At 46.1% G+C, this 25,527-nt stretch overlaps 1 protein-coding gene across 1 annotated transcript; it reads right to left on the bottom strand.

The window, feature by feature from the left end:
- Nucleotides 1-242: 242 nt before the first annotated feature.
- Nucleotides 243-25,313, bottom strand: TBL3 (transducin beta like 3). Its single transcript, XM_081840428.1, has 22 exons — nt 25,181-25,313; nt 24,538-24,589; nt 24,338-24,433; nt 22,082-22,129; nt 21,435-21,576; nt 21,166-21,250; nt 19,451-19,621; nt 18,241-18,316; nt 17,343-17,439; nt 16,152-16,360; nt 15,789-15,930; nt 15,538-15,596; nt 14,413-14,516; nt 10,801-11,476; nt 9,569-9,799; nt 7,996-8,066; nt 7,411-7,567; nt 3,306-3,364; nt 2,428-2,531; nt 1,756-1,827; nt 1,170-1,328; nt 243-574 (listed from the first exon to the last, which is right to left on the bottom strand). The coding sequence occupies exons 1-22, from the start codon at nt 25,216-25,218 to the stop codon at nt 459-461; spliced, it is 2,964 nt and encodes a 987-aa protein (XP_081696554.1). The 5' UTR covers nt 25,219-25,313; the 3' UTR covers nt 243-458.
- Nucleotides 25,314-25,527: the final 214 nt, after the last annotated feature.

Consider the following 25,527-nt stretch of genomic DNA (forward strand, 5'->3'; position numbering starts at 1 on the left):
CACAGTCACCACAGCACTGTTTATTACCTTTGCTTAAGGCTCTTTGTGAAGCTAATTGAACTTCAACTCTTCACAGACTCCTCATAATCTCCAGACCGCCCCACCTAGTGTTGGGCTGCCTCTTTTATAGCCATAATGTTTTCCTCTGGCCAATCCCCACTTGCTTTCCCGTCTTCTGATATGGCCTCTGGTGGTCAGGGCCATTGCCTAGAATGGAGTATTATTTCATTCTGAAAACTCAGTATGCTAAATAAATTTATTTCATTTTTAAAGGGGATGGGAAAGGGATGTATGTAGGAAGACACTCTCGGGAGATTTATGCCTTTACAAAATGAAAAATGTACATTTGTGGGGGGGGGTTACAAACCAATTCAACATATTCCACCGGTGAGAGCAGTGCCAACTTGGCAGGGGTGTCCAGCTGTTCTGCCCCGCATGCCGCTGGCACCCAAAGCTCATCACGTGTCCATCTCCTCGTCCCACTTGGCGGCGTCAGGCAGCTTCATGTTTTGCCACATGAAATCGAGGAACATGGAGGCCTGCAGTAACCGGCCCAGCCTCTGGAAGTGCCGTTCTGCAGAAAGAGAGAGGCAGGGGGAGGAATGAAAGTTGCCTGTTCCTGCCGCATCAGCAGCTGCTCCCTTCCACGTTCATGGCATTCAAACTGCGTTCTGAGCTCATCAAGGGATCTGCCATAAGAAGATCAGTAACAGTGGACCAGAGAAGGGCCTTGGCTCAGCGGCAAGAAGGTATGCAGAAGGTCCCAGGTCTAATCCTTTGCAATCCCACCTGGAAGCCCTGCTGCACCCACTCAACAAACTCTGTTTTAGGATCAGTCATGGTGTAGTGCAGTGGCTGGAATACTGGGTTTGAACTGCAGGGACCCAGGGAAAAATCCCTTGCTCAGACATTTAGCTCACTGGGTAACCTTGGGCCAGTCTCTCTCTCTCTCTCTCTCTCTCTCTCTCTCTCTCTCTCTCTCTCTCTCTCTCCCTTTCTCTCAGGTTAACCTACTTCACAGGGTTGTTGTGAGGATAAAATTGGGTTGGGGGAGAGGGAACAATGTACAGCTCCCTGGAGGAAAGGCAGGATATGAACCCATAACTGAAGATACAACACGGGATGAAGCCTGGGGTGGGAAGGGGAGAAGTATTCAAAAGGTCACTTGCCTGTGTATGGTAGGAGAGATTCCACAGCTGCTTTGATCCCTTCGTATTGCAAGAGGCTCTCTGGCGTCTCATGCTTGAGGAGGGTTTCCACCACTGCCTGAGCCTCGAGGTAGTTCCGTGAGTTTGTGTTCCACGTGATGGAAAACTTCAGCACAGCCTCTGGAAGAAGGGGTTGGGGAAGACACGTCAGGAAGGACTGCAAGTTGCAGGCAGCGTGGCCACCTTGAACCAACACACCTCTCTTGCGAAGCGTGGCCAGGTCTGGGCACACGTCTGACCTGCGCCTTTCTTCAAGGCAGGGAAGCAGATCCAACACCCCTCCCCACCTAGTAGAAAAGCAGCCTGTGGTGTTGGTGGGAGGTTTTGAATCAGAAAAATGCCAGGAGGGCGCAAGGTCAAGCAACCTCTCCTCTCACCCGTCTTTCTTCTTAAACTCGCAACTTTCCCATGGCTGTTGTTCAAAAGGACAAAAAAAGACTTTGCGAAAGGGCACCTGCTGGGTAATTGTTAAGTTCAGCACACACACACACACACACACACACACACACCCCTCTTTAGAGGTCGTCCCTGCAGCATACCAACTAACCTTTCTGGTCTTTCCGAAGCTTCAGGAGGTTCTTTTCCAAGTCTTCTTTTCCATTAGCCTCCTTAAGAATAGCTAAGAAGAACAACAAACAGTTAATCACTAATAAATCCCGTGTGTGTGTGTGTGTGTGTGTGTGGACGAGGGGTTAAGGAGTGGTTTCGCAATCAGTCCCACTTTCCCAGGAAACTCTGGGAAATGTAGCTCTGGGAGTGGAATGAGGATAGGCCAATGTGGCTTGGTTGCCAGAGTGTCAGCACAAGCCCTGGGACAGACCAGGGTTCAAATCTCCCATTTGGCCATGAAGCTCACTGGATGACCTTGGGCCAGTCAATGCCGCTAAGCCTAGCCTACCTCGCAGTATTGTTGTGGGGATTAAAGGAGGAGAAAGATGTGTGTGCTACCTTGAGCTCTTTGGGAAATAAATGTAATAATACAACAACTCTCAGCACTCTTAACAAAACTGCAGTTCCCAGGATTCTTTAAACACGACTGTTTAAAGAGGTATGACATTGCTCTAAATGGGGAGACGGGGCCTTGGAAGTAAGCCCCATGGAACTCTCTGTGAACAGAATCATGTTGCAAAGCAACAGAGTAGGGCTCAACAGGTTTCTTCAGGGCTCAGCCATGACAAGGAAAATCTCCCTTAATGGTCTTTGTTATCAAGAGCCTTACCCTTGATCACTGACAACACCGTGTGTGGCCGGTCCAAGGAGATTGCCAAGCCCAGTGCTTTCAGGTACTTCTTCTTATGCAGCAAATTAGACAGCTGCTGCTCTCTGAAAACACAAAGCAAGAATGAGAAGGTGCTGGATCACAGCTGGAGTTTGAAAAGAGCATGTTTTTAGCTGCCGTGACGGCAGAGAAAAGCTAAAATGGCAAATGCTGTATTTGATGAAGACAGACCAGGAGGTGAAGGCCGTGAAGGCCTCATGAGGGATCCCTTCCATTCCCAGGCATGCCTCTTTCTTTTGCTTCCTGCGCCACCTGGATGGACCTTACCCTGCTACTACCCTGTTTTGCAATCTGGATGGAGCCTGGAACACAACGCAGGTGGAAATCTCATTCTTTGATAGCCCTCTCTGCAAACAGCTGACCCCCTCCTTACTGTAAAACCCTCATGGGAAGGATGGCCAGGGCCATCTTGGGTCCCATCTAGTATCTGGCATGCTGCCAGTGCCTGTGAAACCCCCAGGGTACCTTGCAAGGGACTGTTTCCAGGTGCTCACTGAGGTCAGTCTCTCAACTAGCCCAGACTTCCCAGTTTCAAATACTTGATGCCATCACTTATAGAGACAAGTGAGATTCTCCAGAGTGTCTCGCCCAGCAGTAGCACCCCACTATCAGCATTGATGCTGGGAAGGACGAGGCAGCTAGGGCTGATGGGAACTGTAGTCCAAAACATTTGGAGGACAGCAGGAAAGGCTGCTGTAACCACTCATACTCTCTTATTTATATGTGTGCACTTTTATGGGACAGGTGGCAATCTTTGGGCAGCCTCCCCCCAGAATCCATCCCTAGCCCAACTGCGGAAGTTGCCCCGAGATACTCACTTCAGAATCTGCTCTTCCTGCTTCACTTGTTCCTCTTCAAGCTCAGTTTGAGTGACATCCTATTAACATACAGAAACACAAAAAAAGGGAAGGAAAAGAAGAAGAAGAAGAAATGGCAAAATGGAATGGCTGATGCCTCGGAAAATGCAACTTCTGAAACTCCTGTGGGATTCCCCCTCAGTTTTATAACTGAAAGAGCCCCCCATGCAGTCATGTTTTCAGGTGTTACCCTCGTCCCACCAGGCAATGGAAAAGTATGGTGTCAAATTGACTCAGGAAAATTAAACATACATACTCAAGTCCTTTACAGAATTTGCGTAGTTTTTTTAAAGAGAGAGATATTTTAGATTTTAAATGTAGAACCTGGCTATTACTCAAAAGATAATCCACAAAATTTGTGTGATGAAAGACACAGAACCAGTAGAACAATTTTATGCAATCTGGTGGGACCTTATATTTTACATTTCAAACAATGACCTGTACGACTCCTTACCTCCACCTATGTAAGAAATATGACTCTCCTAATTTATGTGTTAGTTTAATATTCATACATACAGTTGTATTTACCACCATTGTATAAGCGTCTCCTTTAATGACTTTTTGTGCTCTTGTGGCGAAAAATAAAATAATTAAAAAAGAAAATGTAATTATTGCTTTTTACCAAAACAGGGCGATATCCAGTTAAGTTATACCCAGGGTAGACCCACTGAAAGCAATGGACAACCCCTTAAATCCATTGATTTTTCAAAGGATCTACTCAGAGTACAGTTAATGTTGACTATCACTGGCAACAGGGAACCAGAAAGATGAATTACCTCTAATCTCTTTGGGGGGATGATGTCAGTCCATGGGAGAACTGACTATGACATTGCTCCTCCTCCACCCTGGGGAGCCCTCTTCCCCCTCCATCTGCTGCAGTGGGAGATTAAGTGTCAAGAACTCTGAAGTGTGGGCACATCAGTCCCCACCAAGAATAGGAAGCTTGCTGCTGGACCCAGGAACCAGCTTTAATAATAATAATAATAATAATAATAATAATAATAAATTTTATTTATATCATTATATTTATATAATAAATTTTATTTATATCTTTATATTTATATTTTATTTAAGGAGAAATCTTGGGCTAGAGGAACAAAACTCCTAAAGGAGAATGTTGCAAAATGTCAGCAAACTTCAGGCTGTACATGGTTTTATTTAGGCCCGATTAAATTTCTATTGATGTTACCCTGCATCCATTTCATACGGATTTGTAGTTTCCCTTTGTTAAACTCTTGTTTAGTCAGATGGCAAGATTCAAAGAAACGAATCTGAATCACATTGTTTGCGAAAAATGAAACAAAGTTGTTTGATCATGCAGGTTGTTTAAGGGATGCAAGTTTTCACCAGGCAAACAGAATTTGGCTGCACCCAGAAGGCTTCCTCCACCTGCTACACCAAAAGGTGAAAATGTCCATTAAGAACCACCTTACACAACCTTTTGCACTTGACAGCAGTGCCCACTATCATGGCTGGCATTTGCATTTGTACCAGAGCCCTAGGCGGCAGCTTTTAGAGCAAAACTGTTCTGTTAAAAGGCAAGGGTGGGGAAACCCCTGCCTGGTGGGTCAAATTTGACCTGGGGCGAGTTCCAGTCTGGCCTGTTATGTCATCCTTCACAAGTCATGCTCACCAGCCCCCTTATGCCACCAGGTGCAGGGCAGGTGCAGCCACAACTACACTGGAACGATTGGGAGGTTAAAGGGAGCTTCTGATTGTTCCATTGCTGGGGCAAGGTGCTGATGGGTTTCATTAAAACCACGACTAAAAAGGAAGGGGAAAGCTCTGTTTTAGCAGCTGCTTCAGTGCAAAATTTGGCAGGTAGGCTATGCCACCCACCCGTCGAAACTGCCCTGCAGAGGCAGGGACGGTTGAATAGCTGCTAAAAAGCTTCCCTAACTCTGTGTTAAAGGCATCAGGGCAGAAATCGGCAAAGATTTCTCTTACTCCAACCTGTTTTTGACTATAACTTTCACCAGCCCCGGCCACACAGGAAACGCAAGCTGATATTTCTTTGAAGGCAATGCCACCAAAGAAGCATGGAGCTTGAATCAATTGTGCCTTGAAACTTACAAATCCATCTGTTAGGTACCCAAGTGTGAAACCGTTGGTCAGTTTTCAACGACTGGCAAAAACTAAGTCACGACAGCTTTGTTGAACACAAAAGAGGATCTGTGTGGGTGGTTCCATCTAAAGAAAGCATGGCTTGAAACATCAGTGCTACCCAAACACAGTTGATTGATATACCTGTCTTTACCAGCACTGGTGTGCTATAGGGAGGTGAGGAGCTTAAAGAAACTATGAAAGTTCCTTTTGGGAAAACAAACCAGAGTTATGCTCCTCTTGAAAGGAGCCTCATCCTGAAAAGACGCTTGTGGGATTATTGAATTGCCAAGACCATCATTTGGGATTGAGGTTTGCAACCAGTTTTACTGGTTACGCTTGCTCTCAAAAACAAGTAGTCACATGACAGCCTTATCTACTGTGAATTTGTCCAGTTCTCTCTCTTTTAAAAAGGTAAAGGTACCCCTGCCCGTACGGGCCAGTTGTGTCCGACTCTAGGGTTGTGCGCCCATCTCACTTAAGAGGCCGGGGGCCAGCGCTGTCCGGAGACACTTCCGGGTCACGTGGCCAGCGTGACAAAGCTGCTCTGGCGAGCCAGCACCAGCACAACACACGGAAACGCGCTTGCCCTAAAATGAAGTCAGAAATGTAGCCTCTTTTAGGCTTGCCCTAAAATGAAGTCAGAAATGTATGTTAAGCAAAATTAATGAATAGCTGCACGCAGTTATTGTATGAAAACTGGAATACAGTATATATTTACTAGAACAAAAACCAATATCAGCATCACTGGACACCTTACCTTGAAAGGAAGGAAGGAAGGAAGTTAGTTTTAAGAAATCATAAAAGCAGGAAGATGAAGGACAGAACTTCTCCCTGGCAAGGCAGGCAAAGGAACTGAAGTGGGGCTAGAGGAACAAGTTTAAATTTTCTAGGTCACATGATCTATCCCTGGCAGTGGGGGCATTAACACATGGCTGTCTTGGAGGCCTGAATCTTAGCTTAAACTCAGAAGCACGACTAAGGCAACGTCCGCACTACACATTTAAAGCACTATGGTATCACCTTAAACAGTCATTGTTTTTCTCAAAGGATCCTGGGAGCTGTAGTCTGTTAAGGGTGCTGAGACCCCATTCCCTTCAAGCAGCTACAATTTCCTGAGTTGCCTGAGAAGAGGGATGGGTGGTTAAAGACCCTTCTCTGCCCAAAGCCCTGGACAGCTGTTCCCCATCAGTGCAGGCAACATTGGGCTGGTTGTACCGACGACCAGACTGTGTATAAGGCAGATTCCTACAGTCACATTAACCTGGACATTTTCATCACTCCTAAATTATTTAGTGAGATCCTCAAGGAGTGTGTAGGATAATAATTCTGAATCGTCTCACCACCATACAATGACAGATGCCCATAGCTACTCTAATCAAATGGGACTCAAAATGCATATGAAATGGCACAAACCGGGGTGGCTGGTATCCACTGAGACTGACGGAGCAGAAGGCATAGGGACCAATATTAAGTGGTGCCAGAGGCAAAGACAGACAAAGCCAACTAATACTAGTTGTGTCCTCCTCCTCCTTACTGAATTCAGCAAGGGCAACAGTGAGACTAAGGAGGGAGAGGCTGACAGCCACTTGCTGGAATGGTTGTAAGAAGGCAGGCAGGTGGAAGCTGGCTGAGGACAGACTGAGGTTGGTGGAACAGCAGCCTATTTGCCATTACGGACCAGCTTCCACTGGCACGAACTCATAAACTGATGGACTTGGTTCACTGAAGAAACGGACAAGCAGTATTGACTGACTCTGTTAAAAAATGGCACCCGTTTATTACAGATCGGACTCAATACCAGGCCACAGGAAAGGTGGATTGTTCTGCGTTTCCACGAAGGGCACTAGCGAATTTTGATCAAGACGACGAGGTAGAGGGTGAAGAAGAAGAAAAAGAACATAAAGCAAATAAGCCAGATTATAATGGTGGTCTTTAGGTCAGGCATTTGTGTCGGTTGTACCTTCCACAGCAAGACCCTGGAATCGGCGGAGCCGGTCACCAGTGCGTTGTCTCTCCTATTGGCGTGTAGGCCCAACACCTTATCATCGTGAGCGTCGAAGGTCTTCACACAAACGTTGTTGTTGATCGTCCAAAGTTTCATAAGGCCATCTGCTCCACTTTGGGGGAAGGAGAAGAAGAGGCAAGGAGAGACTAATCTTAGATGTCATTTATTGGGGTTCACCAGGAAGAAGGGCAGGATATAAACTCAATAAACAAAACAAATTATTGTGCTTAGATATTTATATTAAATACTAGGGGCTGTGCCCCTGCTTGTTCTGCTCTGCCATTGCCTCCACAATCCAGAGTTGTGATGAGGCACTACAAATCCTCCAACGAGGACTACGCAATGACAACCTTACATTTTTATTATATAGAGCTATATACAGTATATATATTAATATGAGGCACCGCTGGGGAACAAGCAGGGGAATTGGGGGCTCCGCCTACCTCTAGTAACAGGTAACCATTTTGTTTTCCTCAGAGGGGTGACCACCTAGCCCATCAGCCTGAGCAAATTGCCACACCCTTTCCACAGAAGACATACCTGCTCAGCACCTGTCCCCCTCCACTCACGAAAATGATCTTCAGCACAGGGGCTTCGTGACCTTCAAAAGTCTGGAGAGGGAAGGAAGAGGGAGAAGCAAGCATGAGCAGGTAGAAAGAATGTTATGACAGCAGTGAGGTTGCTCCTGCTGTTATTTATACATTTATTTATTAAATTTATATGCCTTCCTTCCTCTCAAGGAGCCTAGGGTGGCAACCATGTCAATACTAAAACAATACAATTAAAACTTCTAAAAACAGTTTCAAAAACTCCTAAATGCAATCATGTAGTCTCAAAACTAATAATTTCAGGGATGCCAGAGACATGTCTTTCAGGCGTTAAATGCCTGGGGGGGAAAGGGATGTTTTTAAATTTCTCCAAAACGATAATGAGGGAGACTGACGCACTTCACCAGGGAAGGCATTCCACAAATGGGGACCCACCACCCAGAAGGCTACATCATGAGTTACTGCCAACCAGGCAGCCCCAGATTAAATATCCACTGAAATGTCTACATATTTGAGTCAGAAAACATTTGTCCACTGAATAGCTTGACAAGATGCTACGTAATCATTCCTGAACAGGTGGGGGAAGTGCATGGGATAAAAAATCTACCCAGTTTATTCCGAATCCTGAACAACCTCAGTTTTCATCAAGAATGAAGCCTACTATTCCAGTCACTGGGAGTCTAGGTACTGACTTGACCAGAATAGAGACTGCTCTTAAAGAAAGCTGTTCATTAAAACAAGAGAGGGGGCTGAATGGGGTTTCTGGTGGTCAACACATCTTATTTGTTTTATTTTTTACTGATACACACATTTCAGTACTCCTAAATCAAGAAAGGAAAAACTTGCATAAGATCAGTGTAACACCAAAGCTAGAAACGTAAAAAGGCAAGGATCAGAAGAGAAGCAAACACAGAACTGGGCCATATGGCAGGAACTGCTGTGTAAAACTAAACACAGAAGACATGTGTTTAGCATGCAAAGGAACATGCAGGGAACTCCACAACATAGCCCCAGTCCTTGTGGCTGCCAAATGGAGGTCCTATGGGACAGTTTGCAATGCTTCTCCAGCAGATCTCAAAGAACAGGAAGGTACTGCATGCAGAAAGGCTGACATTTAGGGCTTTATACACTACCAGGAATACCTTCAATTTGCAATACCGGCAGCCAGTGCACAATTGCCTTATTTTCTGCACAGAGGCAACACCTCTTCTCACAGTGGCCAACCAGATGCCCCAGTGGAAAACCCTGAAGCACAACCCAAGCACAACAGCCCACTCCCTGCCTGAAGTTTCCAGCAACTAATATTCAGAAGCATCACTGCCTCCAACAGTGGAGGTAGAACATAGCCATTGTGACTCGTAGCTACTGATAGCACTGTTCTCCCATGAAAATTAATGGCCCTTTTTCTCCTCCTTTTGCCATTCCTTAAACCTCTTACACGCCAGATGCTGTTAGCCATATATTATTTCTAACCATTTAATCTAAATTACAGGAAGTTCAAGGCTCCTAAACTTCTGGCCAATAAAAAATAATGGCTAGGTGGTAAAGATGGCCCCATAGGGTACCTTTAGACAGCTGAAATCCTGCAGACTCCAGAGTTTCACAGTGCCGTCCGCAGAAGAGGTGGCTAGGATCCGATCCACCGGTGAGAACTGCACACACCAGACGCCTCGTTTGTGTCCGACAAAGGTTCCCAATTGCTCGCAATTGTCGGAGGTCCACAGCTTGGCCGTCTTGTCCTGGGATGCTGTAGCAATCAGCTTGTCATTCGGAGAAACCGCCACACTATTTACATCCTTAACAAAAAAACAGAGAGAGGTCTTCTGGTGCTGCATTGTCTTGCAAGCTGAGGAATTGCAAGTTATTCAGAATTCCAGACTTCTTAATAGCCAGGAGACCAACAAGACACATTACTGGTTTTTTACATGTTAAAAATAAGTATGTTTTATAAGTTGGGTAACTGCTCCGCAACACATCACAGCACTATCTGTATGGCAGCCTGATTCTGACCCGATGAAGGCACGCTGTCACTAAACTCATATTCGTGAGTTTGCCATGGGACCTGTGCGCTTCCTCCCCACTCCCTCTTGAACATGAATTTGGACTAACCATAGCTAGCACTATAGCCATTCCAATGTTAATAATAACCATGGTTTGCAAACCCAGCCCCTACTGTGTTGGAGATGTTTTCCCAGTGGCACAAAAGGTCAGTGCATCTGGCTGTTAACCAAAAGGTTGGTGGTTTAAGTCCACCCAGGGATGACTGTGGGCAGGATTCCTGCATTGCAGGGGGTTGGACTAGATGACCCTCAGGGTCCCTTCCAGCTCTACAATTCTATTATTAACACTTATTTAAAGGTAATTCATGGACAAGAGGAATGGAGTGAGAAACTGGCATGCTCCTGATCTCGCACCCATGGCCCGAAGGTGGAAAATTTATTAAATTTTCTCCAGGCCTGAGTGGCTGCATTCTCCACCTTGCAACAAATATTCTTCAGACAAGACAACAACTGGGGGAAATCTCAAGAAGTGGACTAACCCCACCTTTTTGTGTTTGCGTAAACCCCCCCAACATATTTTTAGATGTTCTAAATATATTTTTGTTTTGTTTTTAGTTGTGTATTGCTGTTTGCTGCCTTGGGCTCCATTAGGAGGAAGAGCAGAACAACGACAGTTCACCTCACATTTTTAAACAACTGGTATTAACTATTAGATAAGCATTTCCAGAGCTGTGGAGGGAGGAGGTCATCTCACTCTCCAAGCTCCAAAGGACGGCTAAACTCCGCCACTGCCTGACCTTGTGGTGGGGTGTCGTCGTCACTGTGGCTTCAAGAGCTACGGGTTCTTCGGGAGTCGTGGGAGATGCGGCAATTTTGACATTTTTGGCACTTTTTGAGCTTGCGCTTTTAGAGGGGGCAGTTTTGGCATCAGGTGTGGTAGAGGTTTTGGTGGCAGTTGTAGCAGTTGTGGCGGCAGTTGTAGCAGTTGTGGAGGCAGTTGTGGCAGCGGTTGTGGTTGCAGTTGTAGCTGCAGTTGTGCCAGCAGTTGTGGTTGCAGTTGTGGCTGCAGCTGTAGCAGTTGTGGCTGCAGCTGTGGTTGCAGTTGTGGTTGCAGCTGTGGTTGCAGTTGTGGCAGCAGTTGTGGTTGCAGTTGTGGTTGCAGCTGTAGCAGCAGTTGTGGTTGCAGCTGTAGCAGCAGTTGTGGTTGCAGCTGTAGCAGCAGTTGTGGTGGTAGGGGCAGCAGGAGGGGGAGCAGGATTTGTGACTGGAGGAGCAGCGGGAGGGGGAACAGGATTTGTGACTGGAGGGGCAGGAGGAGGGGGAGCAGGCTTTGTGACTGGAGGGGCAGCGGGCTGGGGGACAGGATTTGTGGTGGGAGCGGCTGTAGGTTCCCTGGCAGTGATGTACTCGGGGATACTCCACACTTTCATCGTATTGTCTTTGCTGGCTGTGACCACAAAGTTCTCTTTCATCCTGGAAAGAAGCGGAGGGGAAGCGGGGGGAGAGTGAATGAGATTAAAAGGAAGGAAGGTCAGAAGCAACAGAGCCACCACTAATTGCTGCACCTGTGCAGAGAACAAACCTGCCTTGAGCCCCTCAACATAAACTCATGGTAAACTCAGACACAATTCATGTGACAGCTGTTTAGCCTAAACAGCGCTACTGAAAAGCAGGAGAGAATGGCACCAGCTTCCTTACGGGAAGCCCAGGATTTGCAGAAGTGGGGGGGGGGACCCTAAAAAGGAAGCCAGGAAGAACCATAGGGAGCTGCCCTATACTAAGTCAGACCATAGGTATAGCCAGCTTAGTATTGTCCACACTGGCAGCAGCTCTATACAGCCAGGAACTATTCCCGCACCCCTTGAAGTCTGGTAGTGCATTTCCTTATATAGGGACAGATCCTTGGTCCATCTAGCTCATTATTGCCTGCACTGACTGGCAGCAGCTTTTCAAGGTGCTCTCCCTGCCCTACCTGGAGATGCCATTAGGAGCCTGGGACCTTCTGCATGCAAAACAGATGCCCACAACTCAGATATGCTCTACCACAAAAAAATAAACATCAATGTAGAGTTGGAAGGGACCACCAGGGTCATCCAGTACAACTCCCTGCAATGCAGGAAACTTTTCCCCCAACATAGGACTCAAACGCACAACCCTTAAATTAAGAGTCTAATGCTCTACTGACTGAGCTATCTCATATGGATCACGGACTGTTGAGTGGGATGGAGGGCAAACACACAAAAAAAGAGAAGGGAAAATCTCGTTTTTTTAAGAACCATGTATTCAAATATTTCTGTTCATTTAATTTGGGAGCTGATTCTGTTAGCCGTAGTGTAGCCACAACTATAGCTCTTCGAATGAAATGATTAAAAGGGGGGGGGGAACAGATTTTGGACATCAAAGGGGAACCTCAGCAACAAAATAATTTCTAAGGCTTTCCAGCACTGCTCGTTATCTCTGACCCGACAACCAGTTCAAAGCTGCGTCAACGCGAAATTAAGGAATCTGCTCCTCTTGATCTCTGCTCTTTCATCTGCCTTGAGAAATGGCAGGGTGCAAACTGATGGTTTAGACAGGGAGATCTAAGGTGAAGTGCTTCTGCACACACACAGGTCTGCAGACCATTGCAGTCCCCATCTCCCTGCTTATGTGCAGCTCTGGAGTGGAGGGTGGGGATGCCTTTTGGAATGCCTAAGGCTCACCCAAAGCAAAGGCTGGGATGGAGAACGCTTGCAGCACTGGGTCTGCATTGATCACCCTCTCCTGGGATTCAGAGGCGTGCAGTGGAATCAGTAACACCTGCAGGCAGCCACCTGCGCTGCGCAGCTCACCTGTATCACCCCATCGTTTGAGCTGCCGGGAAGGCGAACCCTGGGTGCTGGAGAGTGCACCAAAGAGGAGAATGAAAAAGAGGAAGGAAAGCGAGAAGGAAAAAGGAAGTGAAGAGAGACCAGAAGAGGTGGGGATGGTGGGGCTGGGAAAATAGCATGTTTAAGAACTTGGCCGAAGAATGTTACGCTCCTGTTGGTGATAACAGTCACCTAGGACATCACTTCAGCAGAGGGACACACAAAGAGGGGTGGTGAGGGAAGGGAACAGCCAGATATGTCAACTAAACACTTCCAATCAATAGGATGGCGGGTATCATATAAGAGCACCTTTGATAGCCTTTTCCAAGCAGCTGTCTAATCCTCTTTTAAAGTCGCAAGGGTCACATCTGCTTCATATATTTAAAGCACACTGCTTCCCTCCCCACCAAGTATCCCGGGAATTATAATTTATCTCTCAATGAAGCTGCACTTTCCAGAAAACTTATTTATAAAAAATTCTTATGTACGCTATTTATGTAAGATAAAGGTAAAGGGACCCCTGATCATTAGGTTCAGTCGTGGCCAACTCTGGGGTTGTGGCGCTCATCTCGCTTTACTGGCTGAGAGAGCCAGCATACAGCTTCCGGGTCATGTGGCCAGCATGACTAAGCAGCTTCTGGTGAACCAGAGCAGCGCACGGAAATGCCGTTTACCTTCCCGCCAGAGTGGTACCTATTTATCTACTTGCACTTTGACGTGCTTTCTAACTGCTAGGTTGGCAGGAGCAGAGACCGAGCAACGGGAGCTCACCCCGTTGCAGGGATTCGAACCACCGACCTTCTGATCGGCAAGTCCTAGGCTCTGTGGTTTAATCCACAGCGCCACCCGTGTCCCACTATTTATGTACCATGGTTTAAAACAATTATAAATAAAACCATACCATAAAAACCATTTGAAAATGTCAAAATCAGAAATCAGCTGTTACGGAAAGGGTGCATTCTTAATTGCCTGCACCAGCTTGACAGTATAGAAAAGTTTCCAGCAGGCGTTTAGAAGTTGAAATGGCACCTGTTGAATCTCTACTGGAAGCAGTCCTTGGCAAACTAGTTCTCAGGATTCTTTAATGTGCTTTCAATGCAAGTTGCGGATGTGACATAGAGCCCCCTCACATCTCAGGGCAGCGTGAACTTTTTTCACACCTTTCCCAAACATTTCAGGGACTGGGTGTCTGCACAAAGTGTTTGGGTGCACATGATGATGGCAGAGGATGCAACTGTTCCACATTTCTGACCCTGAACGGTCGAAAGGGAGAGACGGCAGATGCTTGCATAGCAGGCAAGCTTCACGCCAGGTCTTTGGAGGCCCTGGAAACCAACACCGAAGGAGAGAAAACCCCAAACTCAGCAGCTGGAGATTTTCTACTCAGAGTAGAAAAGAGCCCCAACCTGCCGCTGGAGAAGAAAAAGCTCTGCTATGAAACAGCCACAGTCAAGGGTTTGCAGACAAGAGGACTCTTTAAAATAACCCATCTACAACAACACACCAAGAATCTCAAGAGAGGCTGGGGAGGAGGCAGGGAACGGATTCTGTTGTTGTTACCTGGAGCAAGAGAGAGCACCCACTCCTTGGGTATGGCCCAGGCCCTGGGCGACGCAGAAGACATTACCGTGGTCATTCATCCGCCAAATCCTGATGCTTTTATCCTGGAAGTGGAAGAGGTGGAGGATGGGTTACAGGAGAGTAGGGAAGCTTTCTCAGCCTGTGGGCCACAATCCCTTCTGGGCAACCTGCTGGAGACCACATGCTAGTGGTGGATGGGGCCAGAGGCAAAAGTGGGCAGACCAACAACTGAACACTGCTTTGTGTACAGCAGGCTAGTACCTACATGAGCCCCCTTCTCTGTATCCTCCAACCAGGCAAACATTAGACATCATCAGAGCTCAAGGACACATTCCAGTCAGGCAAAAACACTCAGGAGAGTGCAGAGCAGGGTTGGTGCAAGTTGTGGCATGGAAGGGGCTGTGCTGTATGCATGGGCTGGGCCTTGCAAAAGCAAGATGTACTAATCCAGAGACACAGGAAGTTCCTTAAGAAGGAAAACAATTCCCTGCAGAAACCACGACACAAGCAACTTGCTGAAACTGTCCTGTGATGTGGGAAATCAGGAGGGAGGCCCTGCATGAGACCAGCAATTCTAGTGCTAAGGCGGGGGGAGGGGGGCAGAGGAGAGGAAAGGAGGACACGAAATTGGGGAATGCATCCGTTCAGTGACCCTGCGGAGCTCCTTCAAAGCCGAGTCTATGCATAGTGCCCTTTAAACAATGCCCCCATTTATCCAGCGTTTAGATTGTCCACATATTTCAGATAATTCCTGAGCTAAAATTGAGTTTGAAAGTCTGCAGCCCTGACCTTAAATGTCACGCCAGCATCGGAACAGTGGCAGTTAAGTTAATTAAGCTAAATGATGATTACAGAGCAGGAAGCGCTTGGGCCAGTTTCCTTGTTACAGAAGGGTCTCTTAGCGCTGACTTAGCCAATCCAGAGGCCCGCATCCTGTGCATTAACCGTACATGGAAAAGTTCCTTTCTGTGCTTGAAGAGGGCTGTGTAGCATAAGTAACACAGAGACCCAGGCTGTTTAGGGATGAGCCTCAGGCCTGGAGCCCCCCCCCCCGCAAATCTCCCACTTGAATTAAAAATAAATGAATCCTAACTGGGAAATTACCTTCGCACAGCTGGCAAACAACCTCCCCTTTCGGAAAACATCCAAGGCAAGAACGATATCTGCAAGAAAGAAGGCCGGCGTGATGTGCTGTTGCCACACTGATCTGGCAAACAATTAACAGGACAAGGCAGCCCTGGGACCAAACGCCCTGTACAATATTTAGCAGCCAAATTTTGCATCAACCGCAGCCCCTGAGAAAGGCATCCCTGCAGCTATCCCGCACGGAAACCTGGAGGAGACTTGCCACCTACCTGTGTGGCCGTGCAGGATCTGGCAGTTAGATGTCACCAACTCAAAGACCTTCAGCTGGGGGCTGTTGGTGGCCACAACCACGTGGGAGTCTCTGGGGCCCAGGAACCTGACATCCAAAACCTCTCCATTGTAACCTGCAAACTGAAGAGCAAGAGTCAAGCCGGATGGGTTAGCGCACCTGCTTTGCAGGCAGAGGGCCCCAGTGGGGTGGAGTTACGTTCCAGGGGTTTGAGCACAAACATCTGGAACCGCTCCAATGAAAGAGGGACCACCACCTTCTGAGATTGACCAATAACTTATGTTACGGCACCTCTGAAATACTGTAAATCTTAAAAATTGATCATAATTAAGAAGCGGATTACCTGCTTCCTGAGCTCAAGGGTCTGTGCGTCATACATGCAGATGTTGCGTTCCGAGTTCACGGTGACAATTTGGCTTTTCATGGGCACCAGGACGCAATGCATGAGGCACTGCAGCCCGTCCTCCTGATCTACGCATGCTGCCGGGAGGCAGGGTAAGGACTGGCTGTGAACGCAGGTGGCTGACGCCGCATCCCAGACTCGGAGGATCCCTAACACACAGCACACAAGACATCAGCATCATCAAATAACTTGCAAAGATGGGCAAGGTTTGAGGCAAATGGGGGCCTCTTGTAATGGGGTGGGGGGACGTAGCCCAAGCAGCTGCCCCTCCTGGTGCCCCTCCATATGTTTTGAACTACAATTCCCATTAGCACCTGGGCAGCTTGGCCAGGCTGTTTTAAGAAGCTGAACTGAACTGGGGTTGGTTATTTGTTTCTTCTTTGTTAGTCACCTTGAATTTGTTTGGGAAAAGTAGGTGGGATAGATTTCTAAAAAAGGAAATTGTTACAGAAAAAAATATTGCGTAGGCGAGGAAAGACTATGCAACCCACACCTTGGTTTATATCCTGAGCAGTTCTGTGAGCTCTGGCATGGACTGCAGCGGGCTGGGAACCTTGGCTTCTGTTTGCAAAACATAGCTGGGTGGGCAGGTTTCCAGGCCTTATGAGAAAACCTTCCAGGATATATCGCTTTTTGCTGGAGGTCAAGTGCCCCTAAGAACTCATTTCTCCAATCCTATGGATACCATTCCCTTGTCCCAGTAATTGGCTTTAGGCAATCTCTGTCCTCCAGCAGTCACACAGACACACACACACACGCTTTGCACTTGGTAACAGGAGGCGGAAGGGTGGGACCTGCTCCCTTCCAACTATCTGGATGCAGAGTGGTAGAACAGCAAGAATGCTGCACGACATCTTTGGAGATCCAAGTTGAAATTCCCACTTGAAGCTCATGGGTGACCTTGGCTGGCCCAAGTCTTTCAGCCTAATCTACCTCACAGGGTTGTTGTGAGGATAAAAATGGAGTGTGTGTGTGTGTTAGGAGAGCTATTCCTAATATATCGGAACACAAATTGTAAGAAAAAGTCCTGCTTTTACTCTCTATTTTCTTCCTTACTTTTCCACTAACACATAAAAAAATTGTTTACTGTTTTCTCTGATAAAACGAGTAAGAAAAAGGTCTTCTACCCACCTTTGCTGCCTGCTGTTACGAAGTGAAGGCTCTCTTTACTCACGCCTAAACACGAGAAATCCCCTTGTTCTGGCAACATGACCACAGATTCAATGCTCTAAGGTGGATAAAGAAGTCACCAGGAGTCATGAACAGGAAAAGAGTGAGAGACATCCACCCCCCCCAACCAATGCCAGACAGCTCCAGAGGCATTTATTGGGCAGAGAAGTTACTTTTCACACCAGTGTGGCCAAGTGTGGCTCTGGAAAAATTCAGCAACATGCAATGCACCTAAAAGATAGGTGATGGCCTATTCATACTCAAGGAGACACATGGAATTAGGCTGTATCTCTAGGGCAGCTTTTGCCAAACTGGTGCTTGGACTACAATTCCCAGTGGTGGGCTGACTGGGTCAGTCTAACAGCTTGCCGGAACATGGCCAAGTTTTAAGGTTGAAACAAAATTAGGTACGGTGAGCAGTTCAAAATAAAAAACAAAACCCCGGCACAGCGTGCATGTCATGGTAAACCATGGTTTAACAAGCAAAGTGATTGCTCTTCCCCTAGCGCAAGCAGGAGCAGCAAACCAGAGTCACTGGGTCCAAACTGGGGATTGTGGCTTTGCTCAAGTAAACTATGATCGGTAAGCCAAGGTTTTAACTTCACGGTTTGTTTGGAGTGCAGCAAACGATAATCCCCAGGTCAGATCTTACACTATGGCAGAGATTATGGTTTGTTGCTCCTGGTGGCTAGAGGGGAGGGGTGAAGCGAAAGCCACCTGTGTATTCACTGTAAACCTTGATGTGTGAATACGGCCAACTCTCTTCTCCCAACACATCACAGAAAAGAAGAACTCGAGATCAGATCGCCCCTTCTGAGTAAGCAAAGTAAGGAAGGCGGGGGGGGGGAGAGAACTTCACCTCATACATAGGGATGGTGCCCTTGGCTTCTCCCTTGTTCAGGTCCCACACAGTGCAGATTTTATCACGGCCGGAGCTGAAATCAAACACAGTATCACTTTCAGCCCTTTGGAACTAGATAACTGGAATTGCAGCACAAGGGTTTCCATGAGACTGGTTTGAAAGGCATTGCAATGAGGCTCGGAACTGCCCATTTACAGGTGAGGAAACTGAGGCACAGAAGATTTTATGCAACTCCTCTCAGGCTGAGACTTGCGAGCATCTGAGCCTCACACATGGCTTTCTTTGGGCAAGAGGTTTTGTATTGGCTTCAGTTTCCCATAAAGGTGTTCACTGGGGAGAAACTTTCCTTTCACTTCACAGTTTTTCCATTGATTTCAATGGAGGCCCACCCAGTCTTTTTTTTACCGTTAACTTTATATGGTTTTCCACCCAAATAGTGGGAAATGTGCAGGTTTTGTTCTCAATACATCATCTTTTCAAAATATCAGGTAGAGGGGACAAACAAAAACAATGAAAAACCAAATGTGCCAAATTCATGTTTGTTCACCCTTTGGTTTTTTGGTTTTTAAAAAATGGGGTTATATTTACATTACATTTGTATTACAAACAGGTCCATGCTCCTAGTTTATATACACACACACACAATGAAATAAAGTTACATGTTAAAATTACATGTCTGGGTAGCCTTGCCTAAGCAAAGACATTTTAGCAGACACCGACTGCTTAACATACTTTACTTAGAATTGTAAATGGTATAATGGTTTTAATTATGTATTATGGTTACTGTATTAACGGTCTTTGTCTGCTGTAAACTGATTTGAGTACAAATTTGTAGAAAATGTGGTATATAAACAAACAGATTATAACAGCAATAACAACAATAATAATTATAACAACAGAAATATCATCAATGGACAGAGAGTAGATGTCGTTACATATATGTAGGCACTGTTAACACACTTCTGTTCTTCTGGGTATTTAAACTGTTCTGTTTTGTACCATGTATTTTCTTGGAAGGATGGCAGGGTTTGCTTTAGAGATTGCATTGAAAATTTTGCTGGCTAACACCTTTTATTCTAATTCTTGTATATTTGTAGGCTGCTTGTATTTTGTATGCTGCCTTGAAGTGATTTAATGAAACTTAAATGGATTCTGAGCTGCAGAACAGAAAGAAAGCACAGAGGGAGCTCCCCTTCCAGGTTCTCACCTGATGAGCGTCTCATTGTCAGGAGAGAAAGCGAGGGAGGTGACAGAGCTGTAATGGTTTTCTAGCTGAGCGACGCACTCGCTGGACTTCAGGTCCCAAACCCGGATGGTGTTGTCCATGGAAGAAGAGAAGAGCTGTAGCTTAGAAGTGTCTGGGTGGAACTCGACAAGGCTGGGGAAAGAGACAGGCAGGTTAATGGTAGAGCATATCATGGGTGTGCAGGAGTCTCTCTCTGGCGTATCCAGGTAGGGCTGGAGAGAAAGAAAGACACTTCTGCCTGCAAACCTGGACAGCCGCTGCTAGTAAGTGTGGACAATGCTGAGCTAGATAGACTGAAGGTCTGACTCAATATAAGGCAGTGTCCTATGTTTCTAAAGGAAGGAGGTAAAACATCTGCTACACATGCAAAAAGTCCCATGTTCAGTCTTCAAGTAGGTCTGGAAATGCCCCCTGCTTGAAACCCTGGAGTCACTGCCACTGTGTTTCCCAAACTTGGGTCTCCATCTGTTGTTGCACTAAAACTCCCATGATCCCTTGCTAGCAGGACCAATGGTCAGGGATTATGGGAATTGTAGTCCAAAAATAGCTGGAGGCCCAAGTTTGGGAAATGCTAATGTAGACAATACTGAGCTAGATGAAGTGGTGGTTTGACTCAGTATAAAGCACCTTTCTATGTTCCACAGCTCAGTGGCAGAGCACCTGCTCAGCATGCAGAGGGTCCAAAACTTAATCCCCAATGGCGTCTCCAAGTAAAACTGGAAAAAGATCCCTGCCTGAAACCCTACAGAGCCACTACCAGTCAGCACTGCTAATCTGTGGCCCTCCAGATGTTGTTGGACTACAACTCCATCAGCTCTACCCAGCATGGCTAATGTCCAGAGATCATGGGATGTAGTTTAACGTTTCTGAAATACACAGGTTTCCCATCAATGAAGATGATACTGACTGAGATGGGCCATTGGTCTAATGGACTATAAGGATTCTTTCCTATGTTCATACAGAAGCACAGATGGCGCTATAAAAAAATAAGGATAGTACAAACTATCTGTCTGTGTTTGTTTGTTAACTTGGCTTACCAGAGGGGGAAACAACAAGGATTCAATTGCTGGGATGGAGAGTAATCTCAGTTGATGAATCCTATTATACAGTGGTACCTCGGTCTATGAACAGCCCTGTTAACGAACTGGAAGTAGGGGTTCTGGTTAGTGAACTTTACCTCGGTCTACAAATGGAAGCTGAACAGTGGAAGGGCACCGGAGGTGGGAGGCCTCATTAGGAAAAGAGCACCTCGGTTTAAGAAAGGCTTTGGTTTAAGAATGGACTTCCGGAATGGATTAAGTTTGTAAACCAAGGTACCACTGTATTCTATTGGAGGACATGGGCTTTATTATGGATGTTGAAAAGGAGACTGACTATTCTGCACCAACCAAAGTTGTTCTGTTAATTAGTAACTGGGAAATGAAACAAACGCTAATCCAACTTTCACCAACCTGGTGACTTTCCGACACTTTGGACTGCAAGTCCCACCAGCCCCAGCTGCCATGGCCATACATCAGAATGACATCTATGATTCTACGAGGTTAACACAGATTTAAGGCATAACACACTTTGGGTTTTTTTAAGTCTTTGTCACCCTCCTGCAGAAAGTCACAAATTGTTTGGGCTAGTTTTTTCCTATTGCAAAAGAGCACATGGAAAAAGAAGAGTTTCCTTACTGGACAACCCCCGTTGAGCCTTTCAAGTTGTGTGTGCAGTACTGCCTGGGAACATCCCAGACCTTAATAGCGCTGTCACAGCCACCTGGAAGAACAAAAGGGAGAAATGAAGCAGGCACAAAAAGTCAGCCAAATAGGGAGGTCTTAGCTTCCAGGCCAGCTCTAGCTGGAGAGGAATCGACACTGGGATGGGGTGAGAGGCGTATTTCTTCCTCCCTCCTCAGTCCCATGGAGACTACCTATTCCCTCTGGACAGATGCAACTCGTACCTGTAGCCAACAACGTGGAGCTCGAGTCAAAGGCCATGCTGGCCATGGAGGCTGTGTGCATAGCCTTCCATGTGCGTGTGCATTTATTTTCTGGCCAGTCCCATTGCTTCAGCAGCATCGATCGGCTTCCAGTCACAAGGATCTAACATGGGGGGAAATAACAAGAGGAAATGGTGGAAACAGGTTGGCTAGTAAAGAGAACCACACAGTGGTCTAAAAATCTGGGCATCACAAATGTTATTACATGGGGCACTCTGTTCAGGGACTGCTAAACTGTAACCCTCCAGATGTTGCTGGACTCCAATTCCCATCAGTCCTAGCGAGCCTGATCAGGGATGATGGTACTTGTGGCCCAACATCATCATGAGGGCCACAGGTTCTCCATCCTCCCCTATATATAGTGGTCTAGATTCTAGGCACTTTTGCCACATAAACTGAGCCCCTTCAGAGCTGTGAGGCTCCAAAATAAAGAAACTGAGTTTGCACGGCTACCATTTAAAGTTTAAAGGTGGTATGTGCAGGAGAATAAAGGTCTACACTGAAAAATGTACAGCTTAATAGGGTGCTTGATTCCATCCATCATCTCACTCTGTCCCCATGTGACCCTCTGTTCTGAATTCTGACTATGCAATTCTGTAATCACTTACTTCATCATCTTTGCTGAGAGCAAATGATGTAATTTCTTCTTCTTCATCCTTGGGAGAGTAAAAAAACAGAAAGAAAAACGTTTATCATTTAGTAGCAATAACTTTGATATACCTAGTAAGTTTGCTTGCTTTTTGTTGTTTCATAATGAAAATCAGGTTATTTTGCTAATTTCTTTATTTGGAAAGGCAGCCAGGAAATAAAAGCTGAATTTGTGGCTCATCTAAAAATGTGTTTGGTTTTCGCTGACTTCCGGGTTGGCGCCATCGCCGAATGGCGGACTCCCTCCGAGCTCCGGAGGGAGCCTGCTGGGTAGGGGTTGGGTCCTGCCGCGCCGGCGACGCGGGGACCCTCAAAAACCATGGGCGGTGATGCCCATGGACTTAGTGACTCGGCGGGCACCGTTTGCGCCCCCCGACCCGCGAAGGAGCCTTTTTAAAGGCTGCGGAGCGGGTGACGGGGGGTGTGGTGCTATGAGTCCACTGCTTCCCCTGCCTAGTGAAGCCGCATGCCATTCGGTGGAGAGCAACGACTTCTTCTTTGGAAAATTTTGGATTAAAAAGAACAACCCGTGAGTAAATTTATCGGACTTAAAAGGAAAAATTTGATTTATGAATTTGGAGCGAGCGGGGGAGGTGCAAAAAGGAAGTCCGTCCCCCCCCCCGTTGTAGATGTCTTAACGCAAGGATTTGACAACTAAGATCGAGAGATGAACTTGTTTATTTGAAAAAAAATTAATTTCACGAAGGGAAATTACAATAATTGTGCTGGAGGAGAAGATTGGTTTGTGAGAACTAAAATGCAACCCCCCGGGAACCAGGAGCGATCCGTCATGAGAGACTGGTGAAGAGACACAGAAACTTTGACAGCTGTCAAAGCAGGAAAATAAAAGAGAACTTTGTTACGATGGCTTTGCTGGTTAGATTTGTTACAATTTGGACATAAATTATTGAAAATAAAGGCAACAAGGTATTTGACTTTTGGGTCTGATCTGGAAAGAAATTAAGTTACCATATTCCCTCTAGAGGGAGGTCGGGACATTGCAACAGTGGCAGCAAGTGGAAAAATACTATGAAATTGAGCAGGATTTGTTATCTCCTGGGAAAGCTGCAAAAACGAAGCATTATTTTGTCTACAGAGGTTTCTACACTAAAGGAGACAATGGATTTATCTATTGAAGAAAGGAAGGGACTTGACGTAAGTTTATGTTCCTGAATAAATAAAGCCTCTGTGGAGAACAAGAAGTTTCTGAATTAGAAGGTTTTTGCAGCAGAACAGGAAAAGAAACCTGAGGAATAAGAGCTGGACTAAACTCGAAGTTGGAACATTTGGGACATCCAGACTTTAAAAGGATCAAAAAACAGAATTTGAGTTATACTCTTAAACATAGAGGTCTGGATGGAAGAATGATCTTTTCTGAGAGTTTCTCCGAGATTGGACTTTCTGAAATTAAAAGCTATCAAAAAACGGCAAAGTGGAATTGAGACATGGATGTGGGTTCTCCAGGCTGGCAGTAGACAGATGGATGAACTTTGGGGATCGGAACCGGGAAAGTGGGGAGGGAGATTTGGAATCCAAAGGCTGTAAAATTACATATTTTTTCTTTCTTCTCTTTTTTTATTATTTTTTCTTGTTTTATGAAAATAGGGGAATTCGTGGAAGGGAATTGGGGTCGATCTTAGGGAGGCATAAAAAATACAAGGAGAAATGGTTAAATAAGATAAATTAATTTTGAATAAATGGGTTATTTATAATTATAATAAGGCTTTAAAATTTGGGGTAAGAATTTGTGGAATTAACTTAATGGAAATGGAATACAAGAGGGGGAGGGGGGGAAGTCTTGGAAAGATGTCAATGAAATTAAGTGTAAACTTTATTCTTTTCTTCTTTCTTTCTTTCCTTTTTTATTCTGGAAACTTTAATAAATATTAATTAAAAAAAATAAAAATAAAATAAAAATGTGTTTGGTTTTTTTTCCCCTCTGTCTTGTTATGGCTCAGAGCTAAACAAACAAATTTTTTACATGCCTTTCTACAAGGGAAAGAATGATGCCAAGAAGGAGGAAATGTCACCAGGCAGTGTCACCCCCTGGACTACTCAGAAGGCAGACAGGTGGAGGGTGGTTGAGGGCAGACTGAGGTTAGTGGGGAGTGTGTTTGAGAAAGCTTCAAAGGAAGCAGAGGTATGACATCCTTTGAAGATGACCAAGTACACATATTCAGGGATCAAATTAAGGTGGTTACTGTTGCCCTTATTACCTCTTCGATACAGTTAACGACAGTTCCTGTTGCAACGTCCACCACATTCACCTTGTTATCACAAGCACAGAACATATATTCCCCATCCTGGGTCATCTAGAAAACAAACAAATAAGAGTGAAGGAGCCTTTTCTGCACATGATCATAGCAATGTGTGGTAAGCACAGCCAGCATGGTCAAAACCTGGGCTCTGGCATTACCTGAACCCGTCCTCCTTTGTAGAATGGCTCGATTCTCTTGGAAATGGCATAGCTGTGAAAGGATAGAAGGAAAATACCAATTCAGCGAGTTGAGAGTTGGATTTGCTTCAGCTCAGCCATAACAATGGCTCCAAAGCACAGATGACAGAGCAGAACACTCAGGCACCACAGTAACACCAGGTCTTCTCCCAGGGTTCCTAATCCTCAAGCGATAAAAGCGCAGAGAAGCTATGCAGATCCTAGGCTCGCAGGGGAACTGACTGAAAGCCCCACACATTATGCCCAAATGTGTAGGGGCCACTTTTGGATACTTAGTGGAGAAGCACAGGATACTATTCACGGTGGCATCCAATAAAATAAAATTGAAACAGGATTATTCAAACAGCCCCAGCTGGCAGCGACTCAGTGAGGAAATGAAAATGAAAGGCACTCTGCACATGCTCTGAGAAACACTTCCCCTTCGATTATGACGTCAGGCACCCCAAGGAGGGACTACAAAAAGCGGGAAGGAGAGTCTAGCGCGTCCAAACAACTGCCCCCTCCGCCCTGTAAGGTACTGCGTTGCCATGACGATAGCACAAGGACACCCCACCCGAGAGGAAACAGGAAGCATTCTCCATGGCAACCGCTCCCCCTTTCTTACTTGGTCTTAAAGGTTACTGAGGAGCTCCGGCTTGCCATGTTCTAACCCCAGGCTGACTTCTTTACCGGTTCGACTCCCTCGCCACTGCCCCCATGCCGACAAACACGTGCTTCCGGTAAGAAACACTTACTTCCGGCGTGTAATAGTGACGTAGACAAACATAGAAGTAGGAAAAGTGTAAAGTAGCGGCACCGGCTCGGTGGAGACGCAAATTCCTGGTTTCCTCAAGGCGGAAGTGAGTTTCCCTACAGAAAGGAGTGTCCCTGCAGCTCTCTTAAATGACACGTGCTTTGATGAACTCTAGTCAGACTCTAGCATATGATGGCTTCTGCTTAAGATACCAACCG

Source organism: Podarcis erhardii, assembly GCF_964252035.2.
Source record: "Podarcis erhardii genome assembly, chromosome: 14".
NCBI classification, from domain to species: Eukaryota; Metazoa; Chordata; class Lepidosauria; order Squamata; family Lacertidae; genus Podarcis; species Podarcis erhardii.

Bases quoted from the DNA above. Each gene is read 5' to 3' on its own strand.
- TBL3 (XM_081840428.1), bottom strand. From the start codon at position 25,218: ATGGCAAGCCGGAGCTCCTCAGTAACCTTTAAGACCAA. The intron at 14,517-15,537 runs GTAATTTCCCAG...TTCCACTTCCAG, and splicing joins TGTTTGCCAGCTGTGCGAAG to GATAAAAGCATCAGGATTTG. The intron at 2,532-3,305 runs GTGAGTATCTCG...TTGTGTTTTCAG, and splicing joins CAGGAAGAGCAGATTCTGAA to AGAGCAGCAGCTGTCTAATT.